Source organism: Aphelocoma coerulescens, chromosome 9 (genome assembly GCF_041296385.1).
Source record: "Aphelocoma coerulescens isolate FSJ_1873_10779 chromosome 9, UR_Acoe_1.0, whole genome shotgun sequence".
NCBI classification, from domain to species: Eukaryota; Metazoa; Chordata; class Aves; order Passeriformes; family Corvidae; genus Aphelocoma; species Aphelocoma coerulescens.
Genome location: NC_091023.1, coordinates 9026839 through 9048675, shown reverse-complemented (window position 1 = coordinate 9048675; position 21837 = coordinate 9026839). Strand labels below are relative to the sequence as shown.

The 21837-nt window shown below is 41.8% G+C and overlaps 1 protein-coding gene and 1 long non-coding RNA gene across 4 annotated transcripts in view; both read left to right on the top strand.

Annotated features, from left to right (window-relative positions):
* Window positions 1–21837, top strand: part of PAX3 (paired box 3) — a 74892-nt gene that overhangs the window by 34526 nt on the left and 18529 nt on the right. For 2 of the 3 annotated variants that reach the window (XM_069024717.1, XM_069024719.1), the window contains exon 5: window positions 15565–15770. In XM_069024717.1, the coding sequence (XP_068880818.1) occupies window positions 15565–15770 (206 nt within the window). The remainder of the gene's footprint in view (window positions 1–15564; window positions 15771–21837) is intronic. The other variant, XM_069024718.1, reaches the window with a different exon arrangement.
* Window positions 335–1446, top strand: LOC138114813 (uncharacterized). The gene is made up of 3 exons (XR_011152818.1): window positions 335–518; window positions 693–780; window positions 894–1446. It is a non-coding gene; the product is annotated as an uncharacterized lncRNA (long non-coding RNA).

Below are 21837 nucleotides of genomic sequence, written 5' to 3'. Positions count from 1 at the left end.
CTGGGAACCAGTGTGACAAGAGGTGATGGAAAAGAGATTATCTGTTGGACTTTTACTTGTATAGTGTGAATATTGTAGACCTGAATTGTGCGTTTAGTGCATACGTTGGGCTCCAGAGACATCAGCATAATGGAAAGCCTTGGCATGCTTGGGAAAACAGTCATGTGTTCGCTGCTCTTCACTGCAGTTATAACAGAAGAGTTCCAGTCTCTTAATTCTGTCTTTCAGTAAATATTTCTGAATTTTGTGTTGGTAAAATATATAGGGAAAGTCTTAAGAAAAACCCTTGAGCTGTAACAGTCAAACTTTGATGTTTTTTAGACAGAATGCTTTTCCTGTTGGACCTTGGCAGCTGGAGAAAACTGACTTTTTTTGGGAGCACCTCATATTTCTAGGAGAAGTTTCCTGACTCCAGATAGAATTCCTGGTTGGGAGTAGGGGAGAAAGTGCCTGTCCTGTCTGCTGTGAGCAGAGCATATCCCTGCGTTGGGGAAGGAATGTGTTTCCGTGGCACTGAGGTAAAAGCTGTAAGCAAAACTCTCTAGGTCCTCCAAGTTCCTCCACTTCATCTGTGTAACTACCCTCTACTGGGTATTTGGAGTGTGGGAGAGTCAAACTCAAATGCTTGGGGCTTATTTGGGGGTGTGTGTTGGATTTTTATTTGTTTGGGTTTTGATCTGTCTTCTTTCAAGCACTCACTGGACCTTTTGAAGAGTGGAAATGGAGAAGGAGTTACTGGTCTGACAGACTCCAGTTGGTCTCTACTCCAGAGCATCCTGAGTGAGTGCCATGACCACATGCCTCTTCCTCTAGACAACAAATGATTCCTTCTCTCTTTCCATTTTCCACAAAAGCCTTTAACTAGATTTTGGTTTTTTTTCCTGCTAGCACAGAATCGGGAAGGCGGGGGAGAAAGCTTGGAAGGAGAAATGTGATATGAGGAGAAGGGCAAATATTCCCTTTCTCACCAAGTTGCAACAATGGTCTGAAAGCATGAAATGACATCAACTGGAAACATACCCAAATGGCAGAGCAGCTGAACCTTTGCTGGTATAATCTGTCATGGCTCCGCCAAAGTTAATTTGAAAGTCTGCCTGTTCCTAAATAGGTGTAAAGGTCTTCCCGTGAATTGCGTGTTACCATAGGAAATCACATTAAAGGGAATGGCATTTTGGGAGTCTGTAAGTCATCACTTTTAATGGTAGCTGCATTGAGTTTGATATAAGCACTCAGGAAATTTGTGGGGTTGAATTTAACTTTGTGAGAATATCTGTACTTCTAAACTGAGAGTTCAAACTCTGTAAAATACTTTGTGCTAGAGCCTGGTACTGACATAGTTTTGTTAAAAAATGTGAGCTGCCTCATGGGAACAGACTCCTGAAACCATGTTGTATGTGTGGTGCACAATTCAGAAAGCCAAAAAGTTTGTTCAGTGTGTTGGTGGACTCGAAGGCTAAGGAGGACTGTGGGAATCTTGGTTCCTTCAGTGGCTCAGCAGGGTCAAATTTACTTCTAATTCTTTCTCCCTGATTCTGATTGCAAAAATTAACCAAATAAGAACTTGAATTTATCAGACAGAATTAGGAGTTTATCATGTTCCTAAAGAAGCTTATGGCAACATTAGTTTACTACAAGATGGTGCCCACTAAAATAATAAACAATTACTTTAAAAGAGGAAAACAACTGAATGCCAATTAAGACAAGCATCAGAATGACAATGTTCCATTTTTCCACTGTACAGAGAATGATTTGTGGCCAAGGGATTACTTTTGAAATTGTTTTGAATTCTGCCCTTTAATTTATTAAATGAATCCTTCTTAGGAACTTGATTGCTAATTCACTTTAATTTAGAAAAGCCCCACTGTCTTTGGATGTAGGCAGAGCCCTCAGGGGTCTATAAAACTGTCAATAGGGCTGTTAATTTGGCTTTTCTTTTTTTCTTATGGCTTAAAGCTTAATTGTGAGAGCTGGGAAGATGCCATGGTTTTGGTTTGCAGGGACTCAAACAGTGTCTTATGGGTTTCAGATCCCATCAGAAGTCATAGGAACCCTCCTGCTGTTGCTGACATGCCAAGCTGGAAAAGCTGCAAAAATCTGGGGAGGACCTGGGGTTTGCTGAAAGTGAGTCCCACCTGATTTTCATGCTGGAATTGGAGATGGACAAGAACCAAGTCCCTCAGTCTAAATGTCCCTCAGCTTTGGGTGGGTCTGGATCCTGATCCGGATCTGAACTTTTTGTGCCTTAGGCTTGTCTCTAATTGAATCCATGCAAAACCAGACATTTCACATGACTTTGATGCAAAACCATAAATACGCCCATTTTTAATTCAAAACGAAGTCCAGGTTTGCTTAGAAAGATCACAAACCTCCTACTGAACCTTGATGGTCCCAGATTATAATGAAAATTGAAGTCTCCAATGCAACAACATTCCTGGAGGCAAAGATGCTTGATTTTTGTCTTTCTAGTTAAATGTGTTCTGAGGCAGGCAATGATGTCCCACTTGCTGCAAGTTGGACAGAAGATGGTCTAGACCCTTCCTTACACAGACCCTGGGTGTAATTAAGTTTCTTGGGTTAGATCCGGATCAAAAAAAATCTTAGTGGCACTTCTAGTGGTTTTATGTCTTATACAGAAGAGTATAGGAATAATTCCAAGTAGTATGGGATTAAAAATGCGAAACAAAGCATGGGAGCTTGGATGAGATGTTGTTTGGATTGAGACACTTTATGCAAACTCTTTTCCTGAGCAGTCAAATTGGAAAAAAAGCCCCTTTGGATGTTTGAATTTTGCAAAACAATTTTTGAGTTGAAGGAGACTTTCAAAAAAGTGCAAGGATTTTGGTAATACAGATTCTGGTACCTGAGCAGAACAGCATGACTGTTATTTAATTTTAATGACAGATGCAGGCTCTTCTTTGAAGATCCCAATCTGACCATTCACTGTGAAGTTATCCACTGCACATATTGGTTAATCCATTTATATGTGATCATATATGTTAGAATTAAGTGAGTGTTCATCAGAACACAGCCTGGGTCAAAGTTGTTTGTAAAATGTTGTTTGGCAGCTGCCCTTAGTCTGTGATTTGGAAAGTCTGACTGGGGTGTCTGAATAGGTAATTGTCACTGAAAACATCAGAAATGTTTCCAGGCCATCTGTCACTCAGCCACTTGTTGTTATTTGTATTGCTATGGTAAACAGGAGCCCTGCTCACGGACTGCCGCCGTGCTGGGAGCTGCATCAACACAAATCTTGGGACTTCTCTGTGAAAAGGACCTAATGATGTAAGCACATGAAGGTGCACAGACTTTTAAGCAGAGATGGAGGCTCTTGAGCTCTGTGATGAGCAGTGGTCTCCGGTCACTGGTACCCAAACTGCAGCAGATGTTGCCAAGCTGTCACAGCAGTGAAGCTCCTCTAGAATTCCTGTCTCATTTGGTGTCTGTTGAGACAACGAATGTTCTAGGCTTCTGCTGTGAGCCCAACGGCACAACATTTGTGGGCTACCAGGGACAGAGGTATTGGAGTTACTGATTACTTGGCCAACAGTAGATGAAGGCAAAAAGTCCACTACCCTCACAAAGTAGCCCTCTTGCATTTGTTTCTGTGGTTTGTGATCCCCTTGGGCATTATTGAACCTGGGACCCTGGATCTCCCTGTCCTGCTTGTCTAACAATAAAAAGGAAGCCACTTAGAAAAGCTGCCAAGAGCTGGTTTCTCTGTTGATCTCGGTTTTCCTTTGCGGACACAGGAGGCTGGCTGGCAGTGTGCAGCTTTTATTCTTTTCTGTCTCTCTGCTATTGTGCAGAGTTCACTCTGGCAGGCTCCCCCTGGACGCATCTGGGGCATCTGTCAGGCCCCTCTGTCGGGCTCTGTCCGGCTGGGTTGCAGGCCAAGTTTTGACTTCCTAATCTGTATTAACCACTTTGATGTGGCTCTCAGCAGGGTTTGACCTAAAGCAGACAGAGAATTGCATCTCACAATCCATAGGGTATGAATTGAAGAAAAAAATTAGCATTTTAAAAATTTGCTGTCAAATAAAAAGAAAGAGCATGGTTTTTGCTGAAATTCAGTTGGGTTTGAATGCTTGTCTTTTCTAAGCTTCCTAGAAAAGCCCAGCAAAATATGTTCTGCCTGTTTGCATAGGCAGGGAGGGCGAGCTCTGTGTTAGTGGTTGCTGTTCTTCCAGTACTGATCATGGAGGTATTTCTCTTTCAGACTGGATTTACAAGATGAGATGCTCAAGCTCCCATTTTAGGACCTGTTATGTTTTCATACAGTGGCAGGAAAATGCCAAGCACTCTGGAGAGTCTGCTTTGGAGAAGCCCTCTTGTTTTTGAATATTCTAGAATATTATGAAGTTTTCGGGAGAAATTAGAAACAAGGAGAACTACTTTTATTCCCACCCAAGAAAGCTCTCTTGTTGCATGTTTTGTGATGGAGCTATTAGGACTCTCACTTGTGATGTTCCTGGGTACCCAGCACTGCATGTATGAATCTTTTCAGGCTGTGGTGCTCTAAGTTGTGTACAAGTTGAAGAATAAAAGAACTCTGTTGTGTGGTGCCAGAGCACTGGAAGGAAAGATGAAACAGGAGCCAGGATTTTTATAGCTGACATAAAGCTTCTCCCAGATCTTCTCCTGCTTCCCCCTGAAATGTTGAGGACCTCTGGGGAAACAGAGAGAACCTTTAAATAGATGCTATCAATTAACCCTACAGCCTAACAATTTAAGATAGCTGATCTTACAGAGATGAAAGATTGTAGCTAAGAAACTGCATGTTAACTTTTCTGGATTCATCTGTTTGCATTTTGGCAATTTTCCCCCCTAATTTTAAATATTGCAAATCTGATTTGGGACACTTTCACTGTTATCTTTGAGAATTTGCCCTATTTCTGGAGGGTGAAACCATCAGTTTTAATGAAACCATTGATTTTCAGTGTGTGGGAGATCATCTAAAAATGAGCTGCTCTTCATGCTCCAAAAAAACCCACAGGCAGTTTCAGTGGGTTCCCTGCTTGGGTAAAAGGAACTAAATTTAAAACCTAGTGTCTTCTGAGTGTGGACATTCCTGATGCCTGAGGGTGGTTGAGGGCTGCATCTGAGTCTAGAGGCTGGATCCAAAGACCACTGACACAATGTGATTTGCATTTAATACCGGGAATGTAGAACTAGATTCTTCAGAGTCTTTTTCTTTGGAAATGGCAAGGAGCAAATGAGTTATAGTATGTGTGGCTTTGTACCTTACATATCACTTAAATATTCTCTGTTTACACAATCACTTCACTTTAAGTCATTGCAATTCTGGATGCTTATGTTGTAGGGACACTGTGGGAAGGGGAAAAAAGGAAATGAGTGAAAATGTGTTTTGTAATGTTAGTGTCCAAGGAAAGCCTACAGGACTCATCAACAGGCATTCTGCCACTTCTGCTGTATGCATATGGTGAATAGTTAAGAGAAGCCAGTGTGTTTCTCACTAAATTTGGTGCAGAGTTACTTTTTCAGTTTTTGGGGCTGCTAGTAATTTAGAGAGACAGTTATAAATAGGTTAATATGTGTAAAGGTTTCAGAGCTGGTGATATTAAGTATGTGTATATTTAGTCAAATAATTTTTGACATCTCTACCATTAGGCATTCACCAGTAACCATTGTTCTCGGAGGTTTTCAAGAACATTTATCAGCATCTGTCAACAAGTAGTAAATGAGAGCAAATGTATGGGAATTACATATGTCTGTGGTGTAGAGACTGGATCCAGAGTGACTCCCAGCTGGCACATTTTCCATGCTATAAAGGTGCTGGGGGGCTGGCTGCAGACCAGCACAGCCCATAATTCCCTTTCATTGACTGCTCTGAGGTCAGCTGGTGCAGGGCTTTATTCTGTTTTTCTTATTGAACTGAAAAATTGTGAGTTTTCTTTGGAAATTAAGCTTCCCGTGTTTGGAGCAGATAGCAAGCTGTATACCTTGCTTCGTTATTAGCAAGCCAGGGTCCATGTCCTCAGAGCACTCTGTGTGTGCTTTATTTTCTCATGTTTGTTTAGTGTCTGTATTTTGGCAGTGCTATGGTCAGGTGATGTCTGTGAGCTCCAATAGCTTTTGTGATGTTGGTAGGAGACAGTCCCCAGGAAGTGTAATTAAAGGATGATGCCAGGAACTCATGGGTGTGCAAACCTCACAGGGTGAGGAACAAGGGAGCATCTGCAGGTGACCAGCTCTTGGATGGACTCAAGGTAATTACTGTAACAGCATCACAGGCGCTTTAATGAATGAAACAGCATTGTGTGCTTCAGGAAATTCTGAGCACAGAGTCCTGCACCCCCCCCATGCCGGCACCCAAGGCAGGGACTGGAATGAGAAACCCCACAGGAAGTAACACAAAGAGGTACTGAGCACCCTGTTGCTATCCCGTTGTAGGGTCCTTTTATCCCAAACACTGGAACAACCATAAAGGCAGGGGCTGTCTTTGACCAGTGGGACTGGAGGGCTCAATACTCTGTTAGGACTAGGTTTCATGACAGAAGATGATGGATTTTGAGGTCAGCACCCCAATTCTTATGTAGTTGTGATGGAAGTGACCTAGAGTTACTTACAGCTTTGGCTGGAAAAGAAGTATTTGGCAGGAGTAAATAGTGTCTTGGAAAACCAATCAGAGAAAAAATATTTGCTGAAAAATATAAGCTATTCTAATTGACTGAAATCTGAAAAGCAGAGGAAAAAAAAGAGTACTTTTAGTTTTCTCTTACAAAAGTCTCATGCAAGGTTAAGTGATTTCTAGAGGAAAGTGTGTGTATTCAATGACAAAATCAAATATTCTGTTTAAGAAAAAAAAAGTCTGGAAATATTTTGGCCATTCCAAGTCCTGAAAGTGATAAATAGAGTTGGTCATATAACTCAGTGTACCTCTGCAGTGGGTTAAAGGGACTTGAGGGGTGGTCCAGCTGCAGCTGTGGGTTTAAGAAGAGATGATAAACTTGATTTCCCACTGAGACTTTGAGGAGTGTAATCATGACATGGAGATGAAGCTATCTACAACAGCTTGCTCTGCCAGTGTTTGGAATCAAGAATGTTATTAATTCAGATGCTAGAACTAATTGAGACAAATAGGAAGTTTATTAAAACATTTTCAATTTTTTTTACTTTAGCCATCTGTACAGTTTCTGTTTTCTTCAAAAATATTTTGGCAGTACTATAAGTGGAATCAGTGAAGAAATGCAAAGCTGTTGTTGAAAAATGCTCTTCCCATCTTGGTATGCCCAGTAGTTTGCTCAGCTCATATAAATTTAGGAGTTCTGTTTGCATGGTGTTGTTGCAAAGGATTGTGGAAAATATAATTTATAGATTATTTTTTTCTTCTGAAAAATCCACACTGCCTTACACAATTGAAAATTGCTGACAACTCAATTATTTGCAGTGCTTCAACTCACTAATACAGTCTCGTTATTTGTCCAGAGACTCCTTCATTTGCTTTATTTAATTTCTCAGCTGACAAATTCCATCTCCCAGGATACCCAATGTTTTCAGTCTTAATTTGTTACCAATGAGCTCTTCCATCAGCTGATATCAGCTTGAAGACATGATGCCAATCCTTTCTTAGTATGTTCAGGGATTTCTGCAAGAGAGATCTAGCTTTCCTCCTAAGTCTCCCTGTCATATTAAAATATCACCTAAAATATCAAATTCCTAAAGTTTCTTGGGAGAAAACCTCATTTGGATTTGTGTATTTAGTTTCCTTCACCTTTTTTTAAGTTTAGGATACAAAGTTTTTTAATTCTCCGGAAGTTTTTCCTTGAAATGTCCTAGTATTTGTAAGTGAACAGACAAGATGTTGCAATACTTGAATACAGTACTCGTGTTCTCAGCGCTAACAGGGATGCTCCCTGTGGGAAGGGCTGGAAAAATCCCCAGACGTGGGCACTCGTGAGCTCCCGGTGAAAAACAAGGAGCTGTGCTTTTGACGCCGCTTTTTGTAGAGCTGCTCGGAGTGGCCGGGCTGCGCTCGGGGGACCGGCCCGGGGTGACTCCCAGCCTGGGGACAGCCCCCGAGTGTGCGCTCTGTGCCGCAGCGCTCTGCCGTGCCCGGGTTAGCGCAGTGCCGGCTCCCTCTCGCTGGGCTCTCCCTGGATCTGCTGGGAAGGGTGGGAGAGACTGAGCAAGGGTCAAAGCTTGCCTGGATCCAGCTTTGCTCGTATACCAGTAGAAATAGCAGACTAATCTTCTGAGGCCAGTGAGTGGAAACTCTACACAGTCAGCGAGGCAGTTTTGGCTTTGTGGGGAAAACTGTAGCAATTTAATTTTTATTTAGTCATCAAACCTGAGCTAACCCTTATGTGAATATCAGCTTTTGAAACCGCAGGGAAATTTCCCACAGGTTACATGACTTTTACCAAATCACTTTTTTTTTTTTTTTTTTTTTTTTTTTTTTTTTTTTTTTTGATAATCCAGCTGTTCAGGTAAATCTGGTCCAGGAGATTGGTCTTCCTCTTTGCCTTCCCTTGGGTGTGGTCCCTGGACTGTACACATGCATGTGTGTGTACTCCCTGGACCACAGGATGCAAGTGCTAACTGCGGTTCCTTTATATTTAGTTTTCAATGTAAAATGTAATGTTAATAATGCTAATAATTATAATAATGACAATGATAATAATAATAATGATCCCCCAGTGCAAATTTACAGCGGTGAAAGTTGGGATCAGACCCATATGAAAAGCTGTTAAGTACTTTAGCATTACTTGTATCAACAAAGCAAATCTCTTTTTGGCAAAGAAGGTGGGGGAATAAGAAGAGATTTTTGTAGTTGTATTTGCAGTTTCCTTTTCCCTTCCTTTCACTCTAGAAATTCTTTATCCTTTCATGCACAGTTGAGAATTAGCCATTTATTCTTAGTGCTGGCGATGCAGTCTTTGATATTTAAAATGGAATGTGTTCCTTTTTGATGCTCTGTGGTTTTGAATGAAGTACATGCTAGCAGATTAATGGTGCAGAACAGTTAGACACTGGGCATTTTTTTCTCTTTCCATATTATTTCATCATTCAAAAAAAAATTAAATACATTTTTAAAAAAGAAGAGCCTGTGAATTGTCTATTGTTTGTGCAGTGAAATTGTTTTCACAGTGTTGTCATTCTCTTCTAAGTTGAAATCACTGAATAGCTATGAGCTGTCACATTTTTTGTCACTTATAACTGCATCAAGCTGTGCTGACAAAATGTCCCTGCATAACTGTTAATATGCATTGTCATTTTAAGCATGAAACAGTTTAGCTAATGATTTATCTCTTATAATGCAGCACTTGGGGCAGCTGTATGATTTGTCTCTTTAGCAAGTCAAGTAATTTCTTTAACAAAATGTTAAGCACAGATGGGCCATAGGCTGTCAGTTAACCATTATTGTGCATGCATCTGCTTGCCTTCAATGCACTGTTTTATGTATTCAGCCACTTACTTAGGCACAGTCCTCTGAAAAGCGGAACCTACTCTGATTGGCAAATAAAATGTTCATTTGTCTCTTCTTCCTATTGTTTTGTTTTGGTAACACATGTCAGCAGCTCAATTACCCAGTTCATTAACAGCTCCCAGTGGACATGATGGCCAACCCATGATAAGGAGGGCGATTGTGGCACATATGGTCAATAATAGCCTGTCTCTTGGTAATTGTAAATAAAAGTCACCGTTGGCCATTTCCTTTTACTGCAGCTACTGTTTTCCTTTTCACTTTGCCATACAAAGCACACTTCTCTATATGAATCAGCCCAAACCAAATAAAAATACCATCCATTTCTCTCAAGAAGATCACTTTTATCACTGCAGTGGTGGTTGTTTCCTTTCTGTGCTGACTTTCCAGCTTAGAGCTCACAGGATATGGGCTTGTTCTTTTCTAATTCCAGCAATGGATTGATTGTACTTATTAATGAGTTTACTTAAATAGCACCATATTTTCTCAACATTTCTCTCATTCTCTCACTGCAGATTTTTTTAAAGTGCCTGTGGAGTTTAAAAAAAGCCATTTACAATTTTTTTTTGTAAGTATGCCCTTTACAAATAGCAGTGGTTTTCAAAGGAGTAATTGAAGTGTGACTTAATCCTTGTTAGATGAGCGATATTCCTGTCTGGAACAGAGGCTTTCTCTTTGGTTTCATTTTTCCTTCTTTGATATATCATAGTCAAAATGCCAGTAGAACTGGTTAAAAGCAATTCTACTACTTGTGGGTACTTCACATGGTACTAAGTACTGTGCTGTTTTTAGCAAGGTTGAGAATTTCTTTATATATTTGCCCATCCTAAATTTTCACTTATAATAGGAAAAGAGAAGCATGGAACAGCATTAGCATGTTTTATCATAACTCGTCTGAGAAATCTTTTGTGGATGCTTGTTTCATTCTTTGTTTCTTGAAATTTGCTTTTGTTTTTCCTCTCAAAGAAAAGGAGTCCAGTTGATAACAAGTTTTGGGCTGTGACTTAATAGGGTAAAACTTGGGGTGTCAAAATCTCCCTTCTGTCTTCTTACCCCATGGATGGTGAAGCACAGAAAACGAACACTGAATTGGGTAAAATTGCAGCCCTGAGTCTCAGTAACCTTGCCCAAAAGTGCTTTGGTGGGAGCACCAGAACCTAAAATTTAGGGGTGCTCTTCTGTTGCTTGAAGCATGCTTTATCTTAGATAAACACGGCATTCAGTTGTGGTGTCTAAAGAGCTCACAGGTGGCTGTGGGGTGACTCGGGACCCCTGAGCTCATCCCCTGCTGCCTGCCATATTCATAACTAATCTGTAGTCTCCTCCCCGGGCTGCAGGCACTCGGGGAGTTGTTGAGTGTCAGAGTTTATTTGTCCTGGTTTGATTAGCACAGACCTGGCAGGGAGTATTTTCTTTTTAATGGCTCCTTGCTGTGACAGTGAGGTTTTGGGAGGAGGAGGAGGAGGAGAGGGGGCGCTTGGCGTCATGTTTCTCCAGGCAAACACAGAAAAATGAAGGGCTGATGTGCTGTGAGGGAGAGAGGTGCTCTAGAGTCTTCATTATATTTTGTATGGATATAAGAGCCTGCCCCTAAACAGAACTGCTGAGAGGGAGGGAGAGAGAGGGCTGTTACCACAAAATAAGGATGTTGTTCTATCTTCCTGTGGACTTTATTTTGAGGAAGAAAAGGATGCTTGGTGTGTTTCTATCCTGTTGACTGTTAAAAGCCAGCTGCTGAAAGCCTACCCCAACACAAACAAGGATCCAGGCAGGAATGCCCTGCTCCTGGCCATTGCAGGGAGTCAGCACCAGAGGTGTGTTTGGGGAGCACCTTGGGTGCCTCTGACACCCCCATCCTGGGGCAGTTCTGCTGCTCTCCTTCCCTTTCCTCCTTAATTCCCCTGCAGTGTGACGGAGGGCTGTGTTTGAGCCCCCTACCTCTGGTGGGAAGAGGCAGTGTTGGAGGGACGCCTCCAGGTGCAGAGGTTTGGGGAGGGGGAGCTGGATTAACCCCTGCTGAGTATCCCCTTCACCCGGGCTGCCCTCCCCAGCCCCCCAGCCCGCCACCCCCGCCTCCACGGCAGCCGCCTTTGTGCCTCCTGCATCCTGCCAGGCAGGTGTCAGAGCCCTGAATGCGGGCAAAGGCCCCGCTGATGGATACCACAGATGGAGCGTGGAAATCGGCCCAATAGGCCTCAGCCACAGGCCATTTCTTAGGACCCAACAAAAGCCTCCAAATAAGTCAACAAAAATCCCAAAGATCACAAAGAGAAAGTGTCATTTGTCATTTGCTGTGGGTTTGTGTGGGGGTGGCGGCCCCGCTGCACTCCCCTCGCCTGCACCCGAGCAAACACGAGGAGGTCACTCGCCTCGCCTCGCCTTGGCCTGGATGGCTGCGAGAATCAGACGGGCGCTGGCAGCCACTGCTGCCCCAGTGAGCCCCAGGGCCCGCAGAATGAACACCCCAGTGAGCCCCACAGCCAGTAGAATAAACACCCCGGTGAGCCCTAGAGCTGGGGCTACCCTGTGCACCCCAGGGCTGGCAGAATGAACACCCTGGTGAGCCCCACAGCCAACTGAATGTACACCCCAATGAGCCCCAGGCCTGGGGCTGCCCTGAGAGCTCCACAGCCCGCAGAATGAACACCCCAATGAGCCCCAGGGCCACCAGAATGGACACCCCAGTGAGCCCTGGAGCTGGGGTGGTGCAAGGGGGAAGACCCTGTGAAATTAATCTTGATTAAATAAAGAACAGAGAAGATGGATGTGTGGAGGGTAGCTAGCTAATAAAGAGCTACCAGAAGCCTCCCTGACCTTTGCTGGTTTTAATTTTTTTCATTGTCCTTATTTTAGTGAGATCCATGGCTAGACAATTCATTCTGGCTGTTACACTAGGTGGAAGAGGCTGTGTAATATGTTATTAAAAAATGTAACGGTGCGTGAAGAGCAGCCAGAGAAATTGTGCTTCCCAGGGTCAGAGGATGATAACCTCTCCAAGATAACCTCTCTGCCTGCCTCTGTCAGGTGCACTGTGTTGCAGCCCTAATGCATGGGCTTTAAATGGTTGTCATGTTATTGTTATTTAATTATTCAAATGAAATGTCTTGCTGAGAGCAAGAACAGCCCACAGAATGACCTCTTGTGTGTCATTTTGTTGTTCGGTTTTTGCCTCGATGTGTCTATTTACAGTGTTTGGGAAAGGGATGATTGCAGAACTCCAGGTGACCAAATGCCTGTGACATTGGGCAGTGGGGTTTTGCATTTGTTGTGATAATCAGCATGCAGCACTTCCTTAGGCCACCAGATAGGTCATGAGCAGTTAAGGGACAAATAATTTCTCTTTAATTCTGTAATTCCTTTTTAAATTATTCTTTGTGACTCAGCAACTACTAGTGGTGTTGGCTGCCTCTCCCATTTTGAGCTGTATAGTAAGAGGGGTTCCGGTGATCTCAAGGAGTCCAGTCAGGGAATCTCCCAGGGCACTGAGTCTCCTTCTTCTATTTATAACTTGAGGTGTTGGAAAATTAGGATCCTTAGAACACATGTAAAGGTTAGTGATACACATGTTTTTTGTCTGTGGAGGCGATGGATGTAGAAATAACCCAGCTAAAATCTCACCAGCTTTACCTGTGCTGAATAATATCTTTGTATATTATTGAAGTCAATAGTCCTCTTAGTGAGACACTGCTTAGAGAGAGGGCAATGTGCTGTGACTATTTAACGTATATAAAATAAATACTGCTTGTCTACAGGCTGAGGTGCATCCAATTTTTGTGCTTAGCCAGTACTGATTGGCTTCTCAGCTATACAAAAGTCTAATAATGGTATTTTAATAGCAAAAAATACGAATAAAAGCTTCCTTGAGGATAGTAATACTTTGTAAGAATACTTTGTAAGAAATAAAACCAGTACAGTTTGTAGTACAGACATGTAACTATCCTTTGAGATTACATTTGTCTGACTTTAACATCATAGGGAAAATAAGGCTAAAGAAGCCAACATTTTCAATAAAGCTGCACATAGCAGCCAGGCCTGGCAAAAGGTAATGCCAGTGAAAGCAGATAGGTATGAAAGTAATTTCATTTGATATACATTTTTTCCCTACTTTAATTTTATTATGTTCTCTTTAAATTCTTGCACTTGATTATGCATATTGTTCTGGACTCTTAGATACTATAGGGTTTTTTTTTAAACTGGTTTACCTTTGTGCCTTTCATATACTCCTTAATAAAATAAAAAGTGAAAATGAAATGAAGTCAGGGTTTCAGTTCTGCTTTCTCTTGCAGAAAGGAATAAGAGCATAGGGAAACATCCCAAGATTTTGCTAAGTCTTTATAAAATATTTTTAAAAAGTTAATTATATGTCTCCTGATACTTCCCACTCAATTGGTGAGGGACTTCATAAATTTAGCAATAAATATCCCCTTTAAATTGCACAGTTTTAGCTGGCTTTTTATAGGCAGATATGTAGATGTTTGAAGTTCTACACGTACATATGGAGTCTGAAAGAGTAGTGAAGGAATTCCTGACATCTTGGGATTTGACTTCCTTTTCTTTTAAACTCATTGTACACAATAAAAGGCAGCTTTTGTCAGAGGAGTTGTCTCCAAAACGGACGTTTCTGAGCTCTGTTTCAGATCTCACTACACCAGGTAAGGGCAGAGTGCAGTGGTAGCCGAAGTGACCCTGGTAGTGTGGCCGGTGTGCTCTCCTCCACCAGTCTAGCTGGGCAGTAAGTGCTGTACTGCTTAAGGTGTGTGATTTATATCTGAGAGTGACATCGGGGAACTATATTTAAAATGCCCTGGTTTTTTTTGTTCTTGAATGACAGCATGGAGCCGTCCTGGAGGGTTGTAACTTGGCAGTTGCTGAGGAAGGCAGGTGTCACTTGGGTCCCCAGCTGAGAAGATTTGGGATTTGTCACTAATTCTGACAATGTTAATTTTGTTGATTTTGGGATACTCTAGATTGCCTGTTTAATAAGGACTGAACTTGAACTGTTTAGGATAGGATGTTTGTGCTGATTCTCCTTAGTTCTAGAGAACAATATTCTCAAAAATGAGAACCTCTTAGTCCAGTCTTACTTGCGACAAACCTTTACGGCAATTAAGAGATTCTGGGAGTTGATGTTTGTTCAGTATATTGATGCTGAGATCCATAGGAGATTCTCCTTATGTCTGTGTGTGCTCGGTCCAAGATATTGATGCTGTCTGGAAAATGAAGACACCTTTCACAAAAGAGCCACTGGTCTAGCAGTAATTGTTCTTTTTTTTTTGGTGTGCAAAAATTAATAAACTTTTCAGCTGAATTGTCCAAAAAAGCACTTTGTGTTTCTCGTGCTCTAAGTAAACAGATTATTTACACGCATATTTATTAGCTCAAACAGCTTGAGTGAAATTGGAAGTGTAAGATAGGTAGAAATGAACATGGTGGGGGGTTTTAGCTGGAGCTTGAGAAACAGTTTGCTTCCAAACATATTACATTAAAAGGATTCTATTAAATCAATGTCTATATCAATAATTTCTTTGGCATTGTTGAAGTAGTAGCAGCGATGCTTGTATTTCCATTGAACAAGCAGTTTCAGCATTGCTGGGGAGTGTCTGCCCTCTTTAGGTGGTTTCCTCTGAAGACTCAGGCAAGAAGGAATGCTGGTTGCCTGGACAGCAGCTGATGCAAGTGAAGACTGGCTTTGAAAGTCTACTTTTTGGTTCATTATTGTTTGCTGGAGAAAGTGAACGTGGTTAGATAGTGGAAGAGGCTTTGCTGCCTTCGCAGTTAGAGCTCTGGGTTCAGCTGTAGCCGGAGTTCACTTGATTGCCAGGGGAAACAAGCAGTGCTGCTGGGATCTGGCTGGTGCTGTCTGTGAAGTCCAGAAAGAGTTTCCAATTGATTTCTCTATAAACTGCTGATTGCAAGAGTTGGTAGCCCCTTCCTGGGTCATGTTCATGCTGTATGTGATTTGTTTCTTGCTGAGTTTCCTCAAGCTCTGAATCAGGGTGTCTGAGGGGCCTTTGGTCCAAGACAGCCTCCATATGAAAGGATGTCATTGACTGATTTAGTATTTTGCTGTTCTTTCTCCTTAACTAAAGCTAATTTTTGCCTTTTTTTTCTTTTTTGAGCATCAGCACCTCAGTCTGATGAAGGCTCTGACATTGATTCTGAACCAGATTTGCCTTTAAAAAGAAAGCAGCGTCGCAGCAGGACAACCTTCACAGCAGAACAACTGGAAGAGCTGGAAAGAGCCTTTGAGAGGACACACTACCCTGACATTTACACTAGGGAAGAGCTTGCACAAAGAGCCAAACTCACAGAGGCTCGTGTCCAGGTATGTATTTACAAGCTGCCTAATGAAAGGAGTTTCCTTTTCTGTTAGCGTTATATTCTTACATGATCCTGCTCCAGAGTAGAAGGAAAATGTGAAACAACATTGTTTACAGCTGTAGGATTTTTATGTCTGTACCTGGACATTGGTTTTTAACTGTTTAAGAGACGCTCTTTAAAAAAACTTTTGTGTCTTCCCCATTAATTTTTCCATACCTACCATGAGTATAATACTGAATCTTTGGAGAAGAAGAAGGTCTGGTATCCCCATTTGTTTGTTTTATGCATTTGACAGCACTCTGCATGTAATCAGGTCAGCTGTTGTGCCAGTTTATGGTTATTAAACTGATTTCATCTGTTTTTGTCTGGGTCTTCCAGGCATTAACAAAGGAGAGAAAAACATTTTTAAAGGACTGTGTGTCTACAGAACCATGCAGGTGAGCAAGGTGGCTGATGCAGTATCTACAGTTTACTTTTAGGTTAGATTTTGAAGTTGACTTGGTATAAACCCTGTAATATCTCTTTTATCCCCACTCTCAGTTTAATTCAAAAGAAAAAAAGTGCTCAAATAACTTCTAAGCCTCCACAGCCTCATGTAGATATGGATTGTCTAAAATAAGCTAATGTACTGGTGGAGCTGTAACATGGAGTTGATTTAAATTTTTTGAAAAAAACATGAACCTGGATTTTTAGCTGTCTAAACCCAGGAAAACAGCAGCCAAATTATTCTGGAGTAAGCTGCACCCCAGAGTTCAATTTTCATTTAGGACTTGTTCTGTTTCATATCAAGGAAACACATCCTGTGAAAAGTTTAATACTGCAAGCAGAATCTTCTGCTGCTCTTTCACCATTTGACATTTACAAATTGTTGGGAAAAGTACACCCTGTTTAAATCAGTCGGAGTTGCAAGTGTTACTAAGCAAATGTGTGGTTGGGTGACAAGCAAAATGTTGAAGCTTGTGATCTAACAAAGGAAGAGAAATGAAACAAATGAAAATGAAATATTGTTGTGGTCTAACCAAGGACACAGGTGAATTTGGTTTCTTTGGTGAAACGCTATTATGTTTTCACCTTTGAAACTCAGCCTGAGGCATTCAGACTGTGCAAACTGATATAAACAATACAAATACCCCTCTGATTTTTTAAGACAATCATGGCTATTGCAGCATGGCTGTATTATTGAGCATCTGTCTTGAAAGGTCCAGACTTTTTGAGTTTTACCTGCTAAATGTTTTTGCAGAAGACTTCACACCACACTTCTTGTAAGTGTTTGTTATGACTGCGGGAGAAAATCAGATGTGTGGATGAATTTGTCTGGAAGGCAAACTCAGTGGTGCATGACTCTTTTCTTAACATGTTTACTGAGTGAAATGCTTGCAAAACAGCTTCATATATAGACTTGGGCCAGGTAAGACCAAATCAAGCTCTGGGAATCATTTGCACACAAACATAATAAAGATAACTTGCCTCATAAGTGTTGTTAGCAAGACGAATGGGATCTAGGATATGATGTTTTGGTCTATGTTACCTTCAGTGGAAAAATATGATAAAATGAAAAAGACCTTGTTCATGTTTTTCTAAATCAATGACCTACAGCTAGAAGAAAAGCAGAACTCTCATTAACATAACAGCTGTCTTAATGTGGCTTTAACCCTATGACTTTTTACATTCCTCATGGCTTCCTTGGTTCCCTCGAGACACATCCTGTCTCACACTGCTCATATGATCTACAGCCTCAAGAATTCCCCAGTACCTCTGACATGGATATTTTACCTAACCCAGCATGGAAGAGAGTTCCCAGTCAATCAATGATTAAAATACCAGAACAAAACCTTTCTGGATTAAAGATGAGCTGGGGTTGAAGTAACCAGCCTGTGGGCAGTTTCCTAGTGCACTCCATCTGTCTGGTACCCTTGAAGGCTGGCAGAGTGATTTAGCAGTGGATTAAGGGATATAGGATTTGCCTTATCAGCATTCAGCACCTCTCTATAGCCCCTTAAAATAGCCACATATGATGGGCATGAAATAAAAGACGACCTGTAAAAAGAAAATAACCCTAAAAGACTTGAGGCTGAGAGGGCTGGATAGCCATACTGAAGTAGTATTCAAGCTTTCTTAGTCACACTTCTTTTTTTTGGTAACAGTATGACAGAGATCAGAGATAGCAAATTTTATATGGATATATACACAAAGATCTCTTTGACTGCTTCCCAATAAAGCATCATCTAAAAGAGCTGGCTCTTGCAGCCTGAATCCAGCTAAGCCCAGAAATTTACTTATTTTTTTCCTTTGGAGCTGTAAGATCCAATTTTGTAGAGTTGTTTTATATTGTCTAGGTAGTTATTTAGTTGATTACAAGTGGATGAACCTTGCTATTCCCTCAGTCCCTCTGTGTAGCACTTGCATCTCATGTTTTGTTTTCTCTACCCTGCCACCCCCGTGCTTCCCCTTTCCCTTCTGTTCCCTGAGGCTGTCTATTACTCTTGTGAAAGGAAGAGTCTTAAACCACTGAACCATGTTTTTTCTCACTTTGCCACTGCTGAGGGGTAACCAAATGCATGTTTCTAACCTAGTTGCTTGGAGGTGGAGAAAAAAACTTCCCTCTGGTCTAGGATCAAGCTTAAATCATGTCAGCCCCTAAGGGGAATTTTTGAGAGCTACAAGCAACTGAAAACAGTCTTTACACTGTGAATGTTTTTTGTGCACCTAATCATGGGGACAGGAAAGGCTTTTGGGGAAAGAAGCATTCCAACAAATTCCACGTTGTAAGAGTCATGAGATGTGTAACTATAATTGTTGCAAATATTTCAGCACTGGGTGTAATGAAGAGTTAAAATGCTCCCTGAAATTCCTCCTGCAGTGCCTTGCCACTCAAGGACTATTGAGTCCTTCCCTCCACTGTTTGAACCTAGATGTGATGTGGAGCCAGGACAATCTCTTCTGCTGCCTCTTCCAAAGGCACTTGCTCTTCTCTGCACATTAGATGCAGAAGGAAGGGGAGAGTTATTTGGTCTTGTGCATTTATCAGATAAAATTCAGAAAGATAAGCACTGTTCCAAAGGAGGACCCTTCATTTAAAAATAAAAAAATAGTAATACTCTGGGAATGTGAAGTTAAAGATTTGCATATTTTGAGTAAAATTACAACCTTGCAGTGCTTTACCCGTCCAGTTTAAAACCTCATTAAAACCATCATTATGTTGCATTGCAGGCTCGTGAGGTCTGTGGCCTGTTTTTACTGACAATCTGAAGGCAAATTTAAAAAGTGAATTTATCTCCAGTGTAGATCAAAAGCTCTTTCTGAGCTTCAGGGCTGTGGAGTTTTGGTTTCTCTAACAAATGGTGCATAAGGAATGAAGCGGGTAGTATCTTTTCTGGCCACCTTTGATTCCCACATCAGGCTTGTTTTTAGACCTAGATGAACTGGGCAAGCTTTGGCAGCAGCTTGGGGCCTGTTTCAGATTGGTGGTGGGGAATGTTTACGTCAATCTTTTGGCAAAGGATTTTTAAATAAGTTTCAGGTTTGTCCTGTGGCCAGCCAGGAGCCTGCCTTGGCCAATGGGGGCTGGCCATGCAGGCAAATCTTTTGAGCCTGTGTGTTGATGGCAGGCATCCCAAATTGCCAGAAATGTGGTGCATGAGACTTGTGTATTGGATCATGTTAAGGAGTGCCCTGGCTGTATGGATCCTTGGGGCAGGAGGCCCTGCTGTGAGAAGCAGCTGGCACATGGCCTCCCTGTTTAACTCCAAAATGCAGTGGGAAAAATTTGGTTGGATTCTTTTTTGTCCATGAATAATGGTGAAAAAGTAGGGCAAGTCAGGAACAATTCTGAATCGTGACTGTTTCCCACCCTGAAGAGTTTCTTCTCAGCCAAATCCAAGTTTTCAATTGATTTCCTTGAAAAAAAAAAAAAAAATTACCAACAGAGCATGTCTGAAAATTTAGGCAGATCTCTCCAGGCTACTAGCATGGAATTGAATGTTCCCATGTCAAACTTGTAATCAGATTGTAAGCTATTGTAAAAACCTTATTATGACCTCAACAAATAAGTCCCAAGAGCTCAGAAGTCTTCAGTAGCTAGAAGAAAAATTATTTTAAAAATATATTTTAAGTGTTGTGCTTGCATACTATTTTCTTCATTTCACTGTGGTACAGGGAGGGAAAGAGTTCAGAGAGGAGTGAGAGGAAAGGTGAGAGAAGTTATGACTCTTGAGCTAGTAGTAAGGTTTAAAGGTTCTGAAGTCCAATTTCTCAGCTTTAATAGTCTTTTCTCAGTAGAAAACAGTGAAAAGTACTCCCTGAAAAATCACTGGGGAGGGGGAATCTGTGCCAAAAAAAGTCTTAACTTGCTCTCAGCCCCTCTGAAGTGGTTTGAGCCTGTACACTGAACTGCCCAGTCCTATGGGAAGATGGGGCAAAAGAATGTAGGATGGATTCAAGAATACTTAAGACCTTTCAGCAGATCTTTACAGTTATTCCTGATGTGGTTTATGGAGAATTTCTGATGCATTTTCTTGAGACCGAACCTCTTGCATCATAAAAAGGCAAAAGAAAGAAAATGCTGTGTGCATCCTTGCAGTAGATAACCCTGTAATTGCAGGTCCCCCCTCCCCTGTAAAGGGGAAATTCTTATGGGGAAATTAACCAACTGCATTCGTATGCAGACCCAAGAGGACATTTTTAAATATAAAGGAAAAGAGGGATGTGATTTTGATTGTCTCTTTCTGGTCCCTGCTGCCTAAGGGCTCTAATTAGTGTCACTTTAACTTATAAATACACAGTTCAATTTGCTTATTACTCAATAATTTCCAGAACTATTCCACTGCAGTTTTTTAGAAGTATCATTGTAAGACTGAGTCAAAGTCTTCTCAAAGAAACCTAGGAGATCTGAGTATGCTGGATCACACTGGGAGGTGGCTGGAAGTCCCTAATCACTTTGGCACAGTCTACTGGCTTTTTGGTCTGTGTTGATTTTTTTGTTTTATTTTGTGTGTGGTGTGTTGGGTTTCGTTTTGACTTTCTTTGCTTTTGTTTTTTTTTTTCGTTTTGGGATTTTGTTTGGTATGTTTTTTGCTTTTATTTCCCCCCTCCCACCCCAGTGTGTTTTCAAAGAACTCTGATTTCCAGCACATTGATAACCCATAGTATCCTAGACAGCATCACTTCCCATCCTCATAAAGAGAAGGCTTTGGCAGGCAGGGAACCTTCAGCCTTGTGTCATTCCCACTGGTGGCCATGGCATGTTGCTCTCAGCAGGCTTTGGGCACAGCTTTGGGGTGCTGTGAGGGAACATGGTGTGCATCTGTACACAGTGGACCTTATTCCTATGAGGCTGGGGGTGTGCAGATGTCACAGCCAAGCTGATTTTCCAACTAGTTGTGCTAAAAAGCTATTTCTACTCTTTCTTCATCCTATGGCTGGTCCCTGGCAGTGCTTTCCCTGCAGCTCATCGTACTGATGGTGATCCAGGATGGAAATTCACCCTACTGCAAAAAAAAAACAGAAAAGGGAAGATAAAAACTTCTTTCCTGTGCACACCCTCGAAGGGCTGCTGAAGTAAGCGAGGTCTGACATCTGTAGGGACTGCAGGACCCTGAGGCTGTCTGTAGAAGTCACACTGCCGTGTTTTGCAAAGGTAACAGAGTTGGCTCTGCCCAGGCTGGTGCAGCTCAACTTTGTTTGCAGTTTCCTTCTTCAGCACCCCCTCTTCCCAAGGCACCCCTGCTGCTTCTGGCACAGCCCACGTTCTTTCCCTGGTGGAACATCTGCCAAGGACTCCGGCTTCCAGGATAGTCAGACTTTGTTTTGAACATGTGAATTTTGTGGGAAGACAGAGGTGGGGAGTAGTAGGGTGGGGGAGGCAGTTACCATGAAAAATATCATGAGGAAAAACTAAACCGACCCCTCCCTTCCCCCATCTAAAATCCATCTAAAATTAGAAGTGCCGTTAACAATACATCAGTCTTTTGACTTTGTGTGTTTCTGGCACTCATGCTTGCAATGGTCAGGACTTTGTATAAAAAAATATCCACGGGTTTTTTGCAACATTCACATCTTGAATGTTTTGCCCT